Raw genomic sequence first — 22,955 nt, forward strand, 5'->3', positions numbered from 1 at the left:
CCTCCGTCCATAGTTCTTCAGGAGCTCTATCAGATCTAATCCCTTGAGTCACTTCTACTGTACAATCATAAGGGATTTGATTTAGGTCACACCTGAATGCCCTTGTGGTTTTCCCCATTTTCTTCAGTTTAAGTCTGAATTTTGCAATAAGATTTTTTGCCCAGAGGCCATCCAGGCTGTGGAATAGGTTCACCTTTGGGTTCTGTAATGAGTCTCTACTGATTTTCTCTTCTGTGTTCTTACTTACAATGTTTTGCTTTTCAAGGAAGCCTGTGCGTCATGGATTTGAGTTCTTCAGTTATAAACACAATGGTTTGTTACTATCTCGTAACTTTTGAATGGAGATTGTCTCCTACAGCTTCACAGGGAAGAAGAGCCTGAATGCTTCTGTGCTTTTTCTTGTTTTAGGTGTTCACCGCTTTGTTCCTAAACTCAAGTAGAAACTTAAGCTTTGGAGTCAGACACTTGGGTCAGACACTCTGGCACTTCTTAGTCATGTGACCTTGGGCATTCCTTTACTCTGTCTGCCGTGGCGATCATCCCAGTGCCTAGTTCTGTGGACTGTTGGCAGAGTTCAGTGATGTGATACGGGCAAACAGCCTGTCTGTGAACATAGGAAACACTGAAACAATAGCCGTTTTTACTATCAACAAATTGTAAAAGTCCTTTGAAGTATCTTGTTATAAACTTCAGTTCTCATTTTAAGCACCTAAGATATGTCAGTACTAGCAGAATTAACAAAGAAACACTAGCTCTGTGTCTCCTACTTCCAACAAGCACATTTCATAAGTATAAGATATAGACAGGTATTTATTATGAAAACTTACTTAAAAACCCTGAGATCTTGATTTTTTTACATTAATGACAAAACTTAGGCAAGTCTTTATGCGTGGAAATTAGTAACTTAATGTTTGGTTTTCCTTTTATGGTGATTTCCAGATCCTGCTTACAGTTGTTATTGAACAGTGCTAGCATCAGACTTCCCTTTCTGTGGCCTGCACCTCGTTAGGTGAGACCGTACCCGCCGTGTCACTCTGCTGTGCCGGCCGTGCTCTGTCTTGTTTCATTAGGACGTCTTATCATGGTCCGTGTCACCAGTGCCTGCATTTAGATTCCATGAAGCCCAAGAGACAGCTTTGGAAGTATTTTTTTTCTTTGTAAATGGCATAGATAATCTTCAGGCACTGAGACGTCTGTTTTCTACACTTGAGTTTTGCTTAGTTTTCTAAAGAGGAGAAACATTTTGAGAATGGTAACTCAAAGCATCATAAGCAAATTCAGAGTAGCATCATGGTTTTTAAGAGCTGGCTCAAACCTGAAGGACAAAATAGAGTCATCTGTAAAAAGATAGGAGGGGGCTATTGGACTTACTTTTCTGTGTAAATTGTGTTCTGATTTTGTACAGATAGATAGTATTGTCTTATCAGATCAGATCAGTCGCTCAGTCGTGTCCGACTCTTTGTGACCCCATGAATCACAGCACGCCAGGCCTCCCTGTCCATCACCAACTCCTGGAGTTCACTCAGACTCATGTCCATCGAGTCAGTGATGCCATCCAGCCATCTCATCCTCTGTCGTCCCCTTCTCCTCCTGCCCCCAATCCCTCCCAGCATCAGAGTCTTTTCCAATGAGTCATGCCATCCCATCCCATCACTTCATGGGAAATAGATGGGGAAACAGTGGAAAGTGTCAGACTTTATTTTTCTGGGCTCCAAAATCACTACAGATGGTGACTGCAGCCATGAAATTAAAAGATGCTTACTCCTTGGAAGGAAAGTTATGACCAACCTAGATAGCATATTCAAAAGCAGAGACATTACTTTACCAACAAAGGTTCGTCTAGTCAAGGCTATGGTTTTTCCTGTGGTCATGTATTGTCTATACACATGATTATATTAAAGTGCTCTTCAGAGACATTGCTTTACTAATTATTTCTGTTTTGAGTTTTATTTCCTGCTGGCAAAAGGATTAGTACTTGACTTTTGGTATTAGCAGACATGAAAAAATAGGATTTGTCTAATTATAAATCTTTATTACTAGAGAAAAAAATAAATACAAAGAAATGATAAAATATTTATTTAAAGTTATTTCCATTGGGAAAAATACTTTACTGATTGAATAGGTCGAATAACTGGTATAACTAGATATGTTAAAAATAAGTTTATTGATATATAATTCACATACTGTCACATTCATGCCTTTGAAGTCTGCAGTTTAGTGGTTTTAATATATCCACAGGTTTGTGTAACCATCACCACTAGCTAAGTTTAGAACGTTTTCATCACCCCAAGAAGAACCCCGGTGCCCGTTAGCAGTCACTTCCCTCCTTCCCTCCCACCCCTGGCAGCCACTAATCTGCTTCTGTGTGGGTTTGCCTGCTCTGGACATCGCGTGTAAGTGCGGTCGTAACAGCATGTGGCCTTCTGTATCTGGCTTCTTTCACTTGGCATCGCGTTTCTAAGGTTTATCCATTATCTCAGGAATGTAGCATTCTCCTCATTTCTTTTTATGGTCAAGTAATACTCCATTGTATAACAGATATACAACCTTTGTTTATCCATTCATTGGTTTTGACTGTTACTTTTTTGCTGTTATGACTGTATAGTTATGCTCTAATTTTTTTGTGCAAGTTTTTGTGTAGACATACTTCTCTAGGGTATATACCTAGGATTAGATCAGTGTTTTTCAAAAATTCATATAGGAATATATTTTCTTGAATTTTACAAAGAAATAAATAGAAAAAGGAAGCCTTATTCTGAGAATTGTTAATACACCTAATTTAAACTTTTGTAAGGTCAGTAAAATGTAATTAGAACATCTATTAGGAGATCATCTTTATATTTGAACAGTTAGAAGAAAATGCATGATTCTTTATTCTGGTTCCCTTATATGATTCACTTGTGCATTTCAGATTCTTTCAACTGTAGACACTAGATGACACTTGGTTGATTGAGAAGTTATTTAGTAATGGCAGGTATATTCTAAGTACGAAGGTATTTATTAAAATTTTTCTGTTTTTCTTTTTTCTTTTGGAGTGGTTTAGAGTAGTGATTCAGACTGTAGCTTTGAAGTTAGTCAGATCAGGGTTAAATCCTGGTCTGGCATTCATTAGCTCGGTGACCTTGGACAAGTTATTTAACCTCTCCAAGTTTCCTTTCCCTAATCTGTAAAATGAAGGTGGTATTTGTCTCATAGAGTTGGTGTGAGAATTGAGAATGTGTGAAGTGCAGATGGCAGTGCCTAGACTAATGTTCATCCATTAACTAAAGACCATAGTTTCCATGAGGGTTCACTGTGTCTGTTGTACAGTTCTGTGGGTTTTGACAAATGTCGAGTGTCTTTTATCTTCCAATATAGTATCATACTGAGTAGTTTCACTGCCCTCGAAAATTCTTAGTGCTTCATTTACTCATCCTTCCTTCCGCCCTCAACTCCTGGCAACCACTGATTTTTTTTTTTTTTTTTACCATCTCCACAGATTTTTATTTTTCAGAATATCATTTAATCGGCGTCATACAGTATGTGGCCTTTCAGACTGCTTTCTTGCACTTGGCCATGTGTGTTTGTTTGCTGTGTCTTTTGTGACTTGGTAGCTGTTTTTATCACCGCTTGGTGTCCTTTGTCTGGATGCGCCACAGTTTATCCATTCATTCACCTACTGAAGGATATCTTGGTGACTTCCAAGCTCTGACAGTTATGAATAAAGCTACTATAAACATTCATGTGTAGGTTTTTGTCTAGATATAAGTTTTCAACTCGTTTGGATCAGTACCAAGAATCTTTAATTGTTAGATCCCACGGTAAGAGTGTGTTTAGTTTTGGAAGAAACTGAGGCTGTCTTCCAGAATGGCTGTGCCGCTTCGCACTTCCACCGGCACGTTCCTGTGCTCCGCTGCTTCACCGCCATTTCGGATCGCCAGTGTTCTGGATTTTGGACATTCTCTTAGGTGGGTGGTGCTTTCTTTGATGAGGTGCGTAGATCTTTTATCCACTTTTTGATTGGGTTCTTTGTTTTCTTATTACTGAGTTTTCAGTTGTGTATATTTAGGATACAAGTTCTTTATCAATTATGTGTTTTATAATATTTTCTCCCAGGCTGGTCTTTTCATTTTCTTAATAATTTGTGTGTGTGTGTGTTTGGGTTTTTTTTTTTTTTTAGTTTTTATTTTATACTGAAGTATAGTTGATTTGCAGTGTATTATAATACTGTTTTATATTGTTCTGCTCCATTAAAAACAAAACTGGCCCCGAGGGCACTAACTGATTATACAGCATGTTAGTAGGTCACAACCTGTGGTTGAAAATTAGTATTTGTTCTGTTTCCATAATGTTCACATGAACAGAGTCAGTAAAGCAGCGGACATTCTGGGCAGTGATTCCCAACATTGATGAGTAGGGGTGTCAAGAGTTGATACTGCCCTTTTCCTATTCAGAGATTCTTTAAGTTTTGGAGACTAGATTAAATTTGCTCAGCTGCTTCACCTCCACACATGCTATGGACTTATGGCATACCTAGTTTTTATGAGAAGGTTCGTGAGTTTTGCATTTCTATAAGGTTCTAGACAGGTTCCCCCAAAATGCATATGCTTTTAAATCCTGGAGGGACTAAATAAGTTAGGTGAAGGGAAGCTGAGATGTATATTTTGTATTCCCAGGAATAGTGTATAACCAGATCTCACCAGTTCAAGCTATTGAGAGGAAGTTTTCATATGATGGAATATATATTTTTAAAACACTAAATTATTGAAGTGAATAAAAACAGTGACCTGAACTAAACATAATTGATATGGTTTTTGAGGATCTAATTTAAAGGTCACTTAACTGTATTAGTTTCTTCTTATGAGTAGATGCAACTCAAATATTTAAATGTATCTGTCCTCTCAAGAGTGTTAAATGTTTCTCACTTATTTAGAAAAACTTTTTCATTATCCTTGAAAGGCTAGTTCTAGTTCTTTGCCAAAATAATACGTTTTAGTCATGGAAATTGAACTTAATATGATCTTACAAAACTATTCGTTCTTCTTTGGAGTTAATTCTTTTCCCCAAAATTTGCAGGAGTGTGTGTGTGGGGGTAGAGGTGGAACTCACCCCCTGGCACCCTGCAGTGCCACCTTATGGAAAGCAGGAAGGCTTTACCGAGGGATGTCTGTGATGTCTAGGTTTGAGTGGAATCTGCCAAATATCACATATGTGTGTACAGGCTTCTGACTTTTACACTAGCATTTTTAAAAGATTCTTTTCCTTCTAATGTGGAGTAACTCAGCGACTAGAGGGGTATAATATTGATCTTTTTTTCCTATTTGAGACCTTGAAGATAGTGTAAGAAGGCAGACACCTACCCTTTGTGACACAACCTACTTTAAAAATAATTATTTTATGTACTTGGGGGAGTTGATTGAGTGCCCACTATGTGCCAGGCTCTACTCCAGGCGGTAGTGACACAGCAGTGAACTAGCTAAATCCCTGCTCCTCAGGAGCTTAAGTTCTAGTGGAAGGACAGAGGAGAAACAAATAAATACACGGCTTACACAGGTGTGTAAGGTGGTGGTGAACGCGAAGAAAACAAAGTGGTGAGAGGCTGCAGATGGGGAGGCTGCTTCAGACGGGCCGGTCAGGCGCACGAAGGCCTTACAGGCTCCACCCAGGCGGTTCCTTACATCAGTGGTTGATCCTGGCGACTTTCTTTATGGGGCTCAGATGATCTTGAGAGTGAGGATAAGTGCCCTCTTGAGGGATTCGATTTGGTTATGCTGGTGGCTGCCTGCTAGGCTGCCTCGGTCTTTCACTTACCGAGCACCGCTTATCAATGTAGCCCACTCCGGCACTGAGTTAGAGAACACAAGTGCTGCCCGCCGCGGCCTGCGGCTTTTTGGGGTTTTTAACAACTTTTAAAAAGTGAAAATATGTACAACTTGGGACACACTTGGATAATTTTAAGAGCAGGTAATGGGGGTCACAACTCACCCCTGTGAGTCACAAACACTGTTTCAGTAGAGGATATAATCATGAAAACCATTGATAATTTAGTGCGAGAATGTTGTGCCAGAAATAGCCACGGTCTGTTATAGGAGAGCAAAAGAGGAGGCTCTGACTCTCACCAGGTCAGGATGGGGAGACAGTGTGGCAGGAAGTGCTCCCCAGAGGAGGTGGATGACTGCGGATGATGGAGAAGGTGGGGCAGGGCCTGTCAGCCTGGCTTGTCTGGGCAGAGGGGGCGGTGTGAGAAGGCGTGTGAGGCGTCTGCCGTCGTGCGCTCTACGTGTTGCAGCACACAGTGCAAGTCTGCATGTGTCTAACCGTGGTTGACCAGATCTTTTATTTTCAATATAGTAATCTTTGAGGAGGAATGAACAGTAATTCTTTTTTTTTTCTTTGTCTTCTTAACCCTTAACTCTATTGGGTTTCATCTCTATGCATACTATTAAAGAAAAACACAGCACTACCCCTTAGATTGTGACATGCTGTCAATTGTAAGATGTATTGTGATTTCAAAGATGCTTTAAAAAATGCATCTGGAGTGAATGCACATGTTACTTGTGTTGAAGATCCTTCCATTTCTTTTAATCTGGGGAAACCTTACTGTAATAACGGTAGCAGCCCCATGCCTTTTCAGCTCTAATTTTAGAAGATGCTTTAGGAAGTATGTACCATCCAGGTCAATGCCAGCTTAATTTATCTCAAAAGCTTTTAAATCTCATGATTGTAATAAAATTAGCTTTGACTGAGTAGTAGAGATTAGAGAAATTAGAGATTTTGCTAAGATTAGGAAAGATAGGGTTTAGTAAAGACTTTAAAATAGAATTAAAAACTGAAATAATGTGTAGTGACTTTTGGATCAGTTATCTGGGAATTCTTAACTTTTAAGAATTAATGTTCAGACTCACAACTCTGCCATGCTGCTTCTCCTCTGCTTCTCCCATCACGTTGAACTTACTCACAACTCTTGGTAATTCAGAAAGTATCCCCAGAGTGTCACACTGTCATTCATTCTGACAACAAGTTCCTAAAGAAACCTTTCTGAGCAGAGAAGCACAGTCCGTGCCTTTATGGATGCCACTGTGTGCCCATGGTGGGTGTGAGCATGCGAGCCTAGTTCCGGCCAGAGGCCCGGCTTCCCACAGCACGTGGTTATGTAAACCTTCACTAGCTCAGAGTATTGAGAACAAGCCATGGACCCTGTAGTGGGTGTGGGGGTGCAGGAGGAAGCTGAAAGGGCTGAAGAACCGAGAGGAGCAGGACCCTCTGCTGGTCATCAGTGAGTTGTAGTTACAGCACTTAAAGAGAAGATAATTTTTAAAAAAATTTTCGCTGCCTTGAAAGTTTGATTTATAAACTGTGGTTTGGGAAAACCTATTGTTAGATCTTAAAAAGCATAGACTGTGAAATCACATGGGAAAATATTTAACATGTGTGGGTTCATGCCCAGTTGTGTCCAGCTCTGTGACCCTGTGGACTGTAGCCCACCAGAGTCCTCTGTCCATGGGATTTCCCAGGCAAGAATATTCCAGTGGTTTGCCATTTCCTACTCCAGAATTACCATTAGAACTGTAAAATAAAAGTGTAAATAAAAGTAAAAATCTATTCTGATTGTTCTGGTGAAACTGGTATAGCATTAAGGCCCTTCAAGTTCTGGACTTGTTTGTACTAGATCCAGGATTTACCTGTTTTATTCCAAATTATTTAGATTCCAAGCCAGTTATGTCTTTAAAAGACCCCCGACATTTAAAAATTTGTCTGGATCAGTGAGCAGAAAGAACTGTTTTATTTCTTGTAAAATAGAACTGTGTTTATAATTTCCAGAAGAACTGAATGAAAATGCTTGTTTACTGAACGGATCGGCTGTGTCTCACCTAGAGCATGTGTAGTGTTCCTCCAGTTCTGTGGCGTGGTGGAGACTTTACATTTTGGTGTCATTCGTGGAGTCGACCAGATTTCAGGGAGCCTTGCAGGCATCAGATACTGATCAGGAAGTGGAATGAAAGATTCAAAAGTGAATTGCCTGGAGCCTGGTGAGGCAGGTAAACAGGCTGGCGCTGTGATGTAATAAAGATGTGTGTGAAGGGTCACTGGATCACAGAGGAAGGAACGTGTGGCCTCCCTGGTGAGAGAAGGTGGTGAAGGGAGGTTTTGCAAAGGCGGTAGCATCTGAACTGAGTTTTGAAGGGTGAACAGGAGTTTACAGGCAAACAGGAGGGGCCCTGGGGCAGAGGGCCGGTGGCCTGAGAGAGCTGGGGAGGGGCAGCGAGGTTGAGCGCAGGAAGGCACGAGTCCTGGCAGGCCAGGGAGGTGGTGAGGAGTGTTCCCCTTGGTCAGGGCCTGCAGCTTGTCCTGCTGTCCAGGCTCTCTCAAAGGGTGTTCCGTGGCGATCCAGGCCCTGTGAGAGTCCCTGGGGGAGAAAAGTTAGAGATCCACATGAACATGGCAATGCTCGCCTCTGAGTGCTCCGTAAAGAGCCCGGTTTCCTGTTTATAAACCAGAAGACATGTTTGGGGAATGGTGGCTGTTGGGTGGTACGAGGCCCCTGAATGTTTTAAGCCAGGAAGTGACTTCACTTGCTTCACGTTTAGAGAGGGAACCGGTGGCAGCCATGTGGCAGGTGGGGTGAGAGGAGACGGGGCCCAGAGAGCAGTTTGTAACTGTGACTGGTTTTGGTCAAATAAAATCTGGCCACCAGTATAAAGATGTTTAAATCTCAAAAGTTGGGAATGTAGGGCACTTCTAAGAAAAAAATATTGTACCAATAAACTATACTAAGATACTCAGTTGACAGCTGAGATTTTGAGAAGGGAATTTGGGGACAAATACAGATTTTGTTTCTGACTTTGATCAAAGATTAAACAAATATTCTATGATATTGTCTGATTAAAGAAAATCTTTGGTTTAAATTTTACTTTAGGAGTAATGTTTTTAAAAATCCTTCTCACAGGATCTGTTGAGTTCTTAGGTCAAAGTGATAGGTTTTTGGTGTGTTTTTTTTTTTTTTTTTTAAGATTTAAAAAAATAATACTGGACAGTTTTTATTTTTTGAAATTATAATGTGCTTTCATTTAAGAACCATTTTCATTTTTTTACTGTGATATATTATTTCTTCAGTTTAAAAAAATAAGTTGGATTTTTGGTCTTTCTAGTACCAATTTTTAGGAGCCCTTTAGATCTTGAGGGCTTCCCTTGTGGCCCAACTGGTAAAGAATCCACCTGCAATGTGGGATACCTGGGTTTGATCCCTGGGTTGGGAAGATCCCCAGAGAAGGGAAGGGCTACTCACTCCAGTATCCTGGGCTGGAGAGTCCCGTGGACGGTATAGTCCACGGGGTCGCAGAATCGGACTCGCCTGAGCGACTGTCACTTTCACTTTAGTGTTGAGACTGACTTTTCATATGTAATGTTAGTTGCAAATATTTCCCCCAGTTTGTCTTTTTTGCTTTGTAAAAGATCCTTGTATTTAATTACTTGAATATATCTTATAATGGTTTTTTAATCATAGTTAGAAAGGGCTCTGTACTCCAAGGTTACAAAAAAATTTACCCAGTTTTAGTTTAGAATTTTTATAATTCTGTGATTTATTTTAAAATATTTGATTAGGAACTTACTGCTTGTGTATAATATGCAATATAAACCCATTTTTTCCAGTTGGGTATGTTAACTATTCAGGCATCATTCACTGAAGAGTCTTGTCCCTCGTCGGTTTTGAGGCGCCTCCTTCATCATTTGCCATTTTCTGTTTCTGGACTTCATGGTCTGTCCCGCTGATCTGGTGCCCTTCATGTTCTGGTGCCTTACCGTATCGAGGCTTTATAATATCCAGTAGTGCTGCTGCCGCCGCCAAGTCGCTTCAGTCGTGTCCGACTCTGTGACCCCAGAGACGGCAGCCTCCCGGGCTCCCCCGTCCCTGTAGTGCTAGTTCCCTTCTAATACTCCTCTTTGGGCATTTTCCCGACTTGTCTTACATTTTAACTTTTCAACATGAACTTTAGAGTGAGCCTAACCTGTCCTGTAAGCATTTTGGCTGGATGGAGTGGTGGTAGGAAGGTGGGGAAATCACTTTTAATTTGCAAGTTAATCTTTTTATTGCTTAATGACTCTTAAGTTGTAGCTTTAATTTAATCTTTTTTCTTACAGATGATATTAACCGTGTTCTTGAGCAACAATGAACAGATTTTAACAGAAGTTCCTATAACACCAGAAACAACATGTCGTGATGTTGTAGAATTCTGCAAAGAACCTGGAGAAGGCAGTTGCCATTTAGCTGAAGTGTGGAGGGGAAATGGTATGTATTAGGCTCTATAACAGTGACCAAGTACATGAAATCCGATGTTTGTTGAATGCAGAATTTTGTTCCTGGTTCTTTGTTACCTGAGGTAATAAGGAATTGAGAAATTAAAAACTCGTTATATCACATGGGGATAGGATGTTATAAATGCTATTTTCAAAAAAGCGTGTTATAGCAAGGAGCTCAACCCAGTGCTCTGTGACAACCTAGAGGGGTGGGTTGGGAGGGACGTTTAAGAGGAAGGGGACATATGTTTAAATATTAATAGTAAGCCCTTAATAAATATTTATTAAATTGAGAAGAGTTAAGGCTGGCTCTTACATTTAAGGATTTGTCATGCTAGCTGGTCAGAGAAGATCAGTGCAGGTAATATGATTACTGAATGCAGAAAATTCTGCAAAATAACATAGACTCTAACGGAGAGGTTGAATTGAGCTGGGATGAGATATGCTGGGTGAGAGAAGCAGTGTGAAGGAAGGACTGGAGAAGAGAATGGACAGGGTGTGCCCCTCAGACAGCGTTGATGGGGGTGCTGAGATGGGCAAGGCCTCCGCTCCAGCAGTGAGTGGAAGAAGGGGCAGTGTGCACTCACGACTCCGAGTCAGGGAGCAAAAGAGCGGCTAGCTGGACATGCTGCGTTTGAGACGTGTCCAGGTGGATGTGTTTAAGGACACTCAGGGATAATCAGTGAATTCTTAACACTTCTTAAAAACAATTTTTAACTGAGGTGTAATTGGCGTACAACATGATGTTTGAAATGTACCACATAATGGTTTGATTTTTGTATGTATTGTGAAATGATCACCACAGTAAGTCTAGTTCACATCCATTGATTGCCCTACACAGTTACAGAATATGTGTTCTTGTGATGAGAACTTTTAAGGTCTACTCTCTTGGCAGCTTCACACCTGCAGTTACAATGTTAACTGTGGTCACCGTGCTGTACACAACATCCCCAGTGAGAATTCTTCATGTATCCTAGATACAAGTCCCTAATCAGGTATATGATTTATAAATATTTTCTGTGCTATCCTTCACATCTGGAGTAAAAACTTTAAGGACAACATTCTCAAGAGAAACTTGACTTTGAGAAATGGTGGGCCATCACCGAAGTAGCAGAAGAGGCCAGGTCCTCGGGTATCAGCCTGACACACAGGAAGGGATGACGCAGTGGTGGTTTCAGGGTGAATGTTAGAGCCTGGTCGCTCTGTCACTGTGTGCTCTTCTCTCGCCTCTCAGCATTCTTGCCTTTGTTGCTTGTTATCACTTCTAATTCCTGGTCGGCCTCTTGTATTAGCTTGGGAGAGCCCTCGTGGTCCCGGCTGCTGGAGGATGCTAGTTTCTTATGTGAGTCTTGAGTTGGTGCTGTCCCTGGCTCCATGGCCGTCTCCATGACCTGGGGTTTTACCTCATCGAGAATGAGGCCTGCCTCCCCGCAGAACAGACGGTCACAGCCTGCTGCTCCCATTGTCTAGAGCAGTCCCCAGCACCTAGCCCCCAACCTTCACTCTCCTTGAGTCTTAGAGGGTGTTACAGGTCTCTCCTCTTTGCTTCAGTACTGTCATTGTGTTTATCAAAACAGGACAGTAGCTTTCATCTCTTCCTCTCTCACTGGACTAAAACCGCTGAAGGCGGGGACTTGTTTACCGTCATACGTGCAGTGCCCAGCCTGGTGCTCATAGCAGGCCCTGAGTAAATACATCATTGAGTAAATTGGACCTGCAGAGCGAAGTCTGGGCAAGATGGTGGCGGATGAGGTTCAAAGGAAGGGAGCAAGCACGGCCTTTCTCAGTCTTTTTACCCTGGAGGAGCAATTCAAGTGATTTTCAGATTTTGGAGAACCCTTTGCATAAAATTACCACATCTGTTACTCACGGTATACTCATGTCATCAGTGTTCATAAATAGAATACTCCAATATAATCGTCAATGCTTTTTTAAATTTTTAATATTTATTTGGCCGTGTCGGGTCTCACTTGCAGCATGCGGGATTGTCACTGTGGCACAGAGTGCGCAGGCTCAGTAGTTGCTCCACCACACTTGGGATCTTGGTTCTCCCACCAGGGATCGAACTCGAGTCTCCTGCATTGCAAGGTAGTTCTTAACCACTGGACTACCAGGGAAGCCCCTTTCAGTCCCCTGTTGAGAGGAGAGTGTTTCTGTGTGGATCTGTGTATTGGTCTGCTCAGGCAACCGTAATGAAGTGCCACAAATTGGGCGGCTTGAGTAACAGAAATTCACCCATCTTTTCGCAGTTCTGGAGGCTAGCGGTCTGACTTCAAGTTGTCAGCAGGGCTGGTCTCTCCTGAGGCCTCTCCGCATGGCATGTAGATGGTCATGCCTCCTCCCCGAGTCCTCGTGTGGCCCTCCCTCTGTGTGTGTGTGTCCTAATCTCTTCTTAAAGGGACACCAGGCACATTGGATTAGGGCCCATGCTAATGACCTCATTTTTACTTTCTACCTCCTTAAAGATCCTGTCTCCAAATAAGGTCCTATTCTTATGGAGGACTAGGTTCAGGACTTCGGCATGTGGGTTTCTGTGTGAGGGGACACAGCCCAGCCCATAACAGCCTGTTCATTTGGCCCGCTTATTACCCTGCTCTCATCTGGCCCCTTCCTCACACCGGGCGTCAGCTTAATGTGAATCAGGCGGGCAGGCAGGACCTTCAGCTTTTCTTCTTGTGAAGTCTCCTACTTGGTGTTTTTTGTTGCCTTTTCCGAGAATGCCTGAAAGTTGTCTTACAGATTTCTCCAGTACATACAGTGTTGATGAGGTATAGTATTGATTACATGATATGTGCAGGGTAGTTTTGTTTTCACTTTAAAACAGAAATAACATTTTAGTTAACCTTTATTTAAGCTGCTGAAGCTTAGTTTGCTTTTCTTAAAGTTAATTTTTTCTTAAAAATGTTTTTATTTATAAAGGGAAACAATTTTTTTTAAATAACTGGCTTAAGGAAAAGTTAGATTTAATATTTATAAAGTTATGCTCAGACTTGGTGAAGTTATGCTCAGATTTAAGTGAAGATTATGTGAATGTCACTCAGTCGTGTTTGACTCTTTGGGACCCCATGGATTATAGTCCATGGAATTCTCCAGGCCGGACTACTGGAGTGGGTAGCCTTTCCTTTCCCCAGGGGATCTTCCCAACCCAGGGATCAAACCCAGGTCTCCAACCCAGGTCTCCCTCATTGCAGGCGGATTCTTTACCAGCTGAGCCACAAGGGAAGCCCAAGTGAAGGTTGTAAGTTGATTTTAATTAATGTGAAACAAATCTGTAAGCCAAAGCAATACTAATAAAAATATGGCCTAAGATAAAATTTTATGTTAAACTGATGGACATGATTAGTCTTAAATTCCACAGCTATAGCATTAGAATATACATGTTTTTAAAAAAAATTTTATAACACAAAAATTGTTACTTTCAAAAAGTAAATGACGTTACGGTTTGACAGAAAACAACAAAATTCTGTAAAGCAATTATCCTTCAATTAAACAAATTAAAAAAAAACACAAAATATGGAATGGTAATATTGAATACTTCTTCAGTGTTCAATTTGTGCTTGCTTCTTGCTGTACAGATACTCAGTTCTGAGTTGAATTAACCAAGATGAGACGATTTATGTCCTTGCCCTCGAGGTTTGTTGAACAAGACAAAGCTTGCCTACACGTGTAGGAAGATGAAGTGGCAGCAGCAGCACAGTGCGCGTTGTGTTTCTGTGAATGGCGGGGTTTTCTTCCTTGTGGAAGTCTGGCCCTTCTCTCAGGCCGAAAATTAAATCACATCTTGCGTGTATGACGAGGCTGCCACACGCGCGGCTCTTTCTCCTGACTTGATCTGGGCAGGGGTCTCTCACCCAGCCGTGCTCCTGTGTTGAGAGGAGAAGCGCAGTTCAGTTGCGTCCCGCTCCTCCCAGGGCAGGCCGTTTTCTCCCAGCCTTGAGACCTGCCAGTGTCCGTCCTCACTTTCAAGCACAAGCAGCAGTGGGAACATTTCAAGGTTTCCTTTCTTTCCCTTTAAGTTGAGATAAAATTAGCATAGCATAAAACCCCCCATTTGGGTGCAGCTTTATGGGTGTTAGGGCGTTCTCAGCGTCTCCGAACTGTCTGCCTCCCGTTTCCCCCACCCCAGCCCCTGGCGACCGCTCTATTACTGTCTGGCTCTGTGTTTGACTCTTCTAGGTACCCCATATAGATCGGATCATAGAGTCTGTGACTCTGATCTGGCTTTCTTTCACTTAGCTTGCTTAAGAGTCATCCATGTTGTAGCACTCATCAATACCTAATTCCTCTGTTTGGCTGAAACTACCCGTTGTATGATATGCAGCGTTGCATTTATCCTTTCATCGGTTAGTGGAGGTTTGCTTTGTTTCCACTGTTTGGCTGCTGTGAACGTTCTGGTGCAAGTGTTGCTGTGGGCTGGCTGCACTGCCGGAAGTGTGTGTCAAGTCTTTGTACATCTGATTGCCGCCTGTAACATTTTAGTGAATAATAAAATTTGGGCAGTTTGTTAATGTGTTCCTTTGAAAGAGTGGGAGGTACCCTGCTTCATGATAAATATAATAAAGGACATTTTTCCCAATGTTCCCTATTTAATGTTGCAAAATTGCTTTTATGATTACTTCTTTGTGTTTATAGTCTTGCTTTTATTTCATTAAAGTTAAAATTTAGTGCTTGTTATATCCTTGAATTCTAATATATATGTGTGTACGTTTATTTAAATTTATTTTTATTCATTTTTTACTTTTGATAGGATTCATTTTGTTTGTCTCTGGGAAAAGTAAGAATTTTTTTGTTTGTTTTTTCCTAGAGCGTCCCATACCCTTTGATTATATGATGTATGAACATCTTCAGAAGTGGGGGCCACGAAGGGAAGAAGTGAAATTTTTCCTTCGACATGAAGATTCCCCAACAGAGAGCAGTGAACAAGGTAGATAAGTGCTTTCCCCCCATTTGCTAATTTTTGCCATGAAAGTTAATTTAAGGAAAATAGGAATAAACGTTAAATTATTCCCCTGTTAACTCACGGGTGGTGAGAGGGAGAGTTGGTGTCTCGTGAGGTTTCACCCCTGTTAGTGCCGTTTATGATGCTTCACACTTTCAGGCTCCCAGCCCTTGCCTCCTCAGGATCCTGAGCCAGTCACATAATGCATGAAACACGGGCGTGGCTCTGCTGCCAGAAGGGACTGTTTTTGATAAATATCACATGGTTGAAATCTCTGGATTTTAAGAATAAATGAAACCATGAAAGCATCATAAAAATTCTGAAAAACACATATATGTGTATTTGAAGAGAGAGAAATAAAAAAAAAAAAAGAACTCCACCTAAGTGGGGAGTTCCCTAGTGGCCTAGTGGTTAGGATTCCAGTCTTTTACTGCTGTGACCCAGGTTCAGTCCCTGGTCAGGGAACTGAGACCCTGCAAGCCTTGTGGTACAAGGACAAAGCAAATATAATATATATATAGTGTTATTATATACACATAGTCTTGTGTGTGTGTGTGTGTGTGTATATATATATATATATATATATATATACAGGACTTAAGTGTGACGCTAAACCATAATAGAAAAGACAAACAGTTATTTAAAAAACAACAACAAAAGCCTGCATGGCAGTAACCACCCTAAAGCAAAGTCAAAAGACAGATTATAAACTGGGAAATAGCATATATAGCTCATATTGCAAAGGGTTAGTTACCTTTATATAAAATGATAACAAAGCCAGTAAAATAAAATGTGCAAAATATGCAGACATGTAGTTCATAGCAAAGGAAATACACATGGCCAGATGCCCAGCTGTACTCCTAAAAAAGACAGGCAGGGCAAACACCGAGACACTGTTTCACCTGTCACATGGCAGAGATTAGAACGTTTACCAAGTGTTGGCAGACGCCGAGAAACAGGCAGTCTTCCACACTGTTGGCAGCTTCTGTAGAAGGCAATTTAATTTAGCAATATCTACCACACTTACAAAAGCATAAAACTTTTCACCCGGCAGCCTCGCTTTTGAGAATTGTCTGTCCCGTGGCTGTGTCCGCACACATACAAGTGGCACTTCTGCAGCATCACTCACGGGGTGCCGCTGGCGGGGGCAGCCGTTAGTGCCTCCAGGGGTGTCGGCTGGAGAAACGAGAGCGTGTCTGTGCCGCGCCCTGTCCTGAACCACCTCCTACACTCGTTCCCTGAGTAAGCACCGTGTACACACGTGCTGCCTTCTGTGTAACAGATGAAAGAGTAGTGGCGTGGTCTGCATTGGCTGGTGTGTGTGTGTAGTATCTGTGGAACCATCAGTAAGACCCTGGTCACATGGCTGGCCTCTGGGGAAGGAGAGAGGGGAAACTGGTCAAGTATGCCTTCTTGCTCCTTTTGAATTTGGAACAGTGGGGACACACTACTTGTTTTGAAAACTTGTTATTGGAGCATCGTTGAATTGCAGTGTTGTGTTAGTTTCAGGTGTGCAGCAGAGTGAGGCGGTTGTCATGTACATACATCCACGTTTTGAAGATTCTTTTCTCATATAGGCTATTATAGAGCATTGAGTAGAGTACCCTATGCTACACAGTAGGTTCTTATTAGTTATCTATTTTATATACAGGAGTGTGCATATACCAATACCAGTCTCCCATAAATTACTCATTTTTTAATTAAAATTTAAATAAGGGAATCTTTTTTTTTTTTTTTGGAAAGCATATACACTGTACAGTTAAGAAAAAATCCCTTAACTTGTTGTTTAACAGTGATTGTGGATTACTTCTGATATTAAAAAAAAATTGGAAGGACATCTTTTTGTCAAAAGAAGACTATTTTATTGCACATTATCCCTGTTGGTTTCTTTTTGTTTGTGTTGTTTTTGGCCGTGCCATGGAGCATGTGGGATCTTAGTTCCCCAACCAGGTATCTATCCTAGGTCCTCTGCTTTGGAAGCAAGGAGTCTTAACCACTGGACTGCCAGGGAAGTCCCTATTTGTGAGGTTTTTTAAAACCAGTTTTTTTTTTTTTAATGGGCAAAATATACAAACATGCAGTTCATAGCAAAGAGGAAATACATATGGCCTGGGAATATATGGAAAGACGTCCATCCATAAACTCCTAAAGAAAGCAGTGCAGGGAACACAGCGAGATACTGTATTTCACTCGTCACGTCAGCAAAGCTAGAATGTTTAATAACAGCATTGGCAGAAGTGGAGGACATCCCGCACTTCAAAGAGTCGGACTGAATTCTCTGTGTGGAAGCTAGAGGGGAGCGCGGAGGACTCCCGTCACCTCCCGTCACCTTCACACTTGGGGGAACAGGAGCCTAGTGTGTAAAGGAACGCGACGCAGGTCACGTGCAGGGCATTGGCTAGAGTGCAGAGCTGATGGAGTGGAGTTTGGAGCGGAGCCGCCTGGGTCCAGCGCTAGTCCTGCTGCTTGCTGGGTGTGGGCTGGGGCGCCTGGCGTCACACCCCTGTGCCTCCGCTTCCTGCTGTGTGTGGTGCGCACGGTTGCGGTGGCAGTTAGTGAGGTGTCCTGCTGCGGTGCTCACTAAATGGCAGCTCTTACTGTTTTCTGACTTTGGAGTACAAAATCATCACGTTTCTTCTTCACCATCAAAGATTAAGCGACCCTTGGTATAATTTCTCTGTGTTTTATAGTATTCTAATTTGATTGTTTATTGTTTGGAAGAAGCAGCAATTATAGAATATTAAATTAACCTGAGCACCTTATTTCAAAGAAGTACTATTACTTTCAGTAAAGAGTTTAATTTATCCTGTAAACTGGTAGATACCATACTCCAGAATGTGTGTATATGTAATTTCTGCTAACAGAGAACAGCTGTTATGAAGCGCCTGTTGCGTGTCATGTGACTGTGTTTGGTTGCACGCTCCGTCGTTCCCATGTATTTACCCTTGTTTTTCACTCATGGCCTCCCTAAGGGCCCTGCATTGGGTATTGGATTCTTACTTGCCCTGCTTCCCCATCAGATGTGCTCTGTGTCTGCTTATGTACTCAGTAGCTTGGCTTTATGCATAAAAAGAGTAAGATTTTTTAATCTCCCAAGAGCCAGTCTTTGCTTCCTTGGGGGTGATAGCACTCTCTGAGAATGTATGGCTTAAGGTGAGGCAGTATTTTCCATAATATAATGTTTCTTCAAAACTTGCAAAGTAGCAGGAAAGAAATAGAAGAAAACATGTTATTCTTTTCTCTTTATTTTAACATCAGGTTAATGACCCTTTGAAGTTATGTTTTCTTAGTAATAAAGTAGGCTCTGGGGTGTGATAATTCTCAAAACAGCATCAGGTGAGAGACGAGCAGAGGAGCAGCAGGCATCCAGCGCAGCACAGCCGTTTGTGACTGTGGACTCACCTGGCACAAAACCGCAGCACACTTTTTTTAAAAAAGTAATGGCAGGAAAATTTTGCCAGTTTAAATTTGAAACCCTTAAAAATTAAAAAAATATATATATTTTTATAGAACAAAGGAGAATTCAGAAGATAGTATCCCATCTCAGTTTTAACCCTAGTAGTGAAGATCAGTTTGTGCATTAGTTTTTAAATTATTGGATATTATAAGTTCTATTTTTGTCTCTTTTAAAATTTTTATCAAAATACAGTTGATTTACAATGCTATGGTAGTTTCAGATTTACAGTAAGGTGAATTAGTTATATGTATACATATATCCATTCTTTTTCTAGATTATTTTCTCATAAAGGTCATTATTTTAGTCTCTCCTAAAATAAAAGCTTTAATTTTTAATAAAAATAGATAATATATATAAAATACAAATAACATGAAATTTACCATCTTGACCATTTTTAAGTGTTAGACACTTTTTGATAAATCAGTTTCAAGATTCTGAAATAGAATATAGAAAAAAATTCATTTAAACAACTTTATGTTGATTATAAAACATTTTTTCAACTGTACTAATTTTTGAGCTGTCCAGCCTGGTATTTTATACTTGTGCTCAATAAATATTTGAATAAGTGAAGAAATTATAAAATATGGTTTTTCTAGGATATCAGAGAAGGCAGTGGCAGTGCACTCCAGTACTCTTGCCTGGAAAATCCCGTGGACGGACGAGCCTGGTAGGCTGCAGTCCATGGGGTCGCTAAGAGTCGGACACGACTGAGCGACTTCACTTTCACTTCTCACTTTCATGCATTGGAGAAGGAAATGGCAACCCACTCCAGTGTTCTTGCCTGGAGAATCCCAGGGACAGGGGGGCCTGGTGGGCTGCCGTCTATGGGGTCACACAGAGTCAGACACGACTAAATCGACTTAGCAGCAGCACAGCAGGATGTCTTTTAGTAAGTTTGGGACTCTCATTTCTCTAGGTGGCCGTCAGACCCAGGAGCAAAGAACTCAGAGAAATGTAACAAATGTACCTGGAGAAAAACGCACTGAAAATGGGGTAAGTAATAGTGAATTTTATTGAACAAGTTTGCTTTTTATAGGTACTAATGAATTTTGGTTATAATTTAATTGTTAATATTTATTTCGACTGTGCTAAATCTCCATTGCTGTGTGCAGGCTCTCTCTAGCTGCAGTCGTCGGGGGCTGCTCTCGTTCCGGTGTGGAGGCTTCTCGTGGAGGTGGCTTTTCTCGTTGCAGAACGCGGGCTCTGGGGCACATGGACTCTAGAACTGGGGCTCAAGAGTTGTGGCTCACGGGCTTAGCTGCTGCACGGCTTGTGGACTCTTCTTGGACCAGGGATGGAAACAGTGTCCCCTGCATTGCAAGGCAGATTCATAACCACTGGACCACCAGAGAAGCTGTATAATTTATTTTTAAAGAATTATTTTTTGAGTAGTACTAACCTAAAACAGTAAAACTACCAATTATTTACCAGCAAAACAAGTTTATTTGGGAACAGCAAAAAACTGTAATTCAGGACATGCAGCTATGGACAGCCACATGCAAGTCCTCTGAAACAAGAGGAAACACTTTTATAGAGGAGAAGGGGAGATTGGGAGGGGCTGTTATCAAGAAAAAGTCTTTTGGAGGAAACTGGGAGTTTGAAGTTTGGTGGCCTTTCCTTAGCTGCATTGTTGCCAGGCAAGGAGGAGGTGGTTCTTCTTCTGCCAGTTGGCCGTGAGTGGTGTTTCTTCCTCTGGGGACACACGGTACGCCTCTTCCTGTTGGGTTGGGATCTGCACTGGTGTCTAGAGCTGCGTGTGAGAGAGCGCCCCGCTGTGGCCCCTCAGCCCCATTGCCTTGGGTTTCCCTGTGTGTTTTCACAGTGGAAGTTGTCACCTTTGTCGAGTATTTCGCTCCTTTCTATGAAGGTGTGACACAGCAGCCTGAGCGGTCTTGGTCTCATCATCCTCACTGTGCCCATGCACTGGGTGGTCTCCAGCAGAGCAGTGCCCTCCAATGCCCTCTACGTGCTGCTGCCACGGCAGGTCCTGGAACCGCAGCTGCGGGCTCCGTCCCCCGGAGGCAGATGGGCTCGTCTCTGGACTGAGAGACAGGCGTGCAGACTCGCTTTGTGTCTTCAGTGTTGATGTCTTGATCCTCCGTCAGGTTTTAAAAGACAAGATGGCTGACGGGTTGAAGTCATCATAGGTGTCTCCAGGAGAGAGGACTTCCTTTGTCATCTGATGTAGAGTTGGAGAAAAGGCCTGACATTGGTTATAGGGGAAGAAGTTTGTCCAAGCAGATGGATTCTTTTTAAGAAATTTGTGTTGAAAGAGCAGAAATGAATGAATGACGATGAATGAATGAGAGGAGAATGAAGAATGAGAGAAATTTTAATCATGGTCTTTTCTGGAAATTTTCATAGTAACTTTTCCAAATAGTTTTCAGGCTGAAGAATATTTCTTTTTCTGGCTCTGCCCTCACTGGATGTGTAGCTTCGGCATGTTACTGCCTAGCACAGTGCTTGGCATGGTCACACATGGGTGAGAGAAACGGGCCTGGAGTGCAGAGGGCCCATCTTCAGACACTGGCTTCAGAACTTTCTAACTAGCTGAATTTGAGCAAGGCACTTTGCCCCTCTACTTTCCAGCTTCATGTTACTGGCTTTCAATTGTCTTTCTTTTATCGATTACCATCGTGACTTTAAATGATACATCTCTGTTTATTTGTACAGTCGCCTTGAAACCATGTCTCTGGACCTCCCTTCTCGTAAGACGAGGCTCTCAGCAACCCTCCCCTTTCTCCATCTCCCTCCTCCCTTCTAGCTTCTTCAGCTGTGCTTCTGTGTTGTCAGTGCTGATAATATCTGTATGCTTTTATCTGAGCATAATTAAAGACTTTTATACTTTGTTTATACCGAAGACTTTGTGTGGATCACAATAAACTGGAAAATTCTGAAAGAGATGGGCATACCAAACCACCTGACCTGCCTCTTGAGAAACCTGTACGCAGGTCAGGAAGCAATAGTTAGACCTGGACATGGAACAACAGACTGGTTCCAAATAGGAAAAGGAGTACGTCAAGGCTGTATATTGTCACCCTGCTTATTTAACTTATACGCAGAGTACATCATGAGAAAACGCTGGACTGGAAGAAGCACAAGCTGGAATCAAGATTGCCGGGAGAAGTATCAATAACCTCAGATATGCAGACAACACCACCCTTATGGCAGAAAGTGAAGAAGAACTAAAGAGCCTCTTGATAAAAGTGAAAGAGGAGAGTGAAAAAGTTGGCTTAAAGCTCAACATTCAGAAAACTAAGATCATAGCATCCAGTCCCATCACTTCATGGCAAATAGACGGGGAAACAGTGGAAACAGTGGCTGACTTTATTTTTCTGGGCTCCAAAATCACTGCAGATGGTGATTGCAGCCATGAAATTAAAAGACGCTTACTCCTTGGAAGGAAAGTCATGACCAAGCTAGATAGCATATTGAAAAGCAGAGACATTACTTTGCTAACAAAGGTCCATCTAGTCAAGGCTGTGGTTTTTCCAGTGATCATGTATGGATGTGTGCGTTGCCGAAGAATTGAGGCTTTTGAACTGTGGTGTTGGAGAAGACTCTTGAGAGTCCCTTGGAGACCAGCCAGTCCATCCTAAAGGAGATCAGTCCTGGGTGTTCATTGGAAGGACTGATGTTGAAGCTGAAACTCCAATACTTTGGCCACCTGATGTGAAGAGCTGACTCATTTGAAAAGACCCTGATGTTGGGAAAGATTGAGGGCAGGAGGAGAAGGGGACGACAGAGGATGAGATGGCTGGATGGCATCACCGACTTGATGGACGTGGGTTTGGGTGGGCTCTGGGAGTTGGTGATGGACAGGGAAGCCTTGTGTGCTGCAGTTCATGGGGTCGCAAAGAGTTGGACACGACTGAGCAACTGAACTGAGTACTTTTTTATACACTAGTTATAAAGTTGAAAAGCATTTAATGGTGTTTCAGATTTTTCAGATACTAACCACTGTAGGGCCAGGTGGGGTACTGGATTGTTTTCTCCTTTTGAGTGCCACTCAGGGAGAACTGTTCCTCCTGTCAGGATTAAGGATTCTCCTTCCTTACCCTCCAGTTGCTAAAGATCATTCCACAAATCCTTTTCCTATTCCTGCCTTTTGACTTGCTGGTGCACTCTGAGTCTGAAACCTCTGTGGGGTTCTGGCAGGCGTATGTGCTTCAGAAAGTCTGAAGGAATAAAGGCCCAGGCCCCACAGGCAGAACTTCTGATTCAGTAAGGCTGGGATGGGCCTGGAAGACTCATATAATACTGTTGCCCTGCCAGGTTTGGGAA

The 22,955-nt window shown here is 42.0% G+C and overlaps 1 protein-coding gene across 6 annotated transcripts in view; it reads left to right on the forward strand.

The window, feature by feature from the left end:
• PPP1R13B (protein phosphatase 1 regulatory subunit 13B) overlaps positions 1-22,955 on the forward strand; it is a 75,357-nt gene that overhangs the window by 24,173 nt on the left and 28,229 nt on the right. For 3 of the 6 annotated variants that reach the window (XM_086362724.1, XM_086362727.1, XM_086362726.1), the window contains 3 exons: positions 10,120-10,267; positions 15,080-15,199; positions 19,588-19,664. In XM_086362724.1, coding sequence (XP_086218850.1) covers positions 10,120-10,267; positions 15,080-15,199; positions 19,588-19,664 — 345 coding nt within the window. Of the gene's footprint in view, positions 1-7,800; positions 8,019-10,119; positions 10,268-11,170; positions 11,271-15,079; positions 15,200-19,587; positions 19,665-22,955 lie in introns of those variants that run through there. The other 3 variants (XM_086362728.1, XM_086362729.1, XM_086362725.1) reach the window with 2 other exon arrangements.

The sequence above is a fragment of the Bos grunniens genome, chromosome 21, assembly GCF_055505025.1.
Source record: "Bos grunniens cultivar Pamir isolate PY7600 chromosome 21, Bosgru_T2T1.0, whole genome shotgun sequence".
Taxonomy (NCBI): Eukaryota; Metazoa; Chordata; class Mammalia; order Artiodactyla; family Bovidae; genus Bos; species Bos grunniens.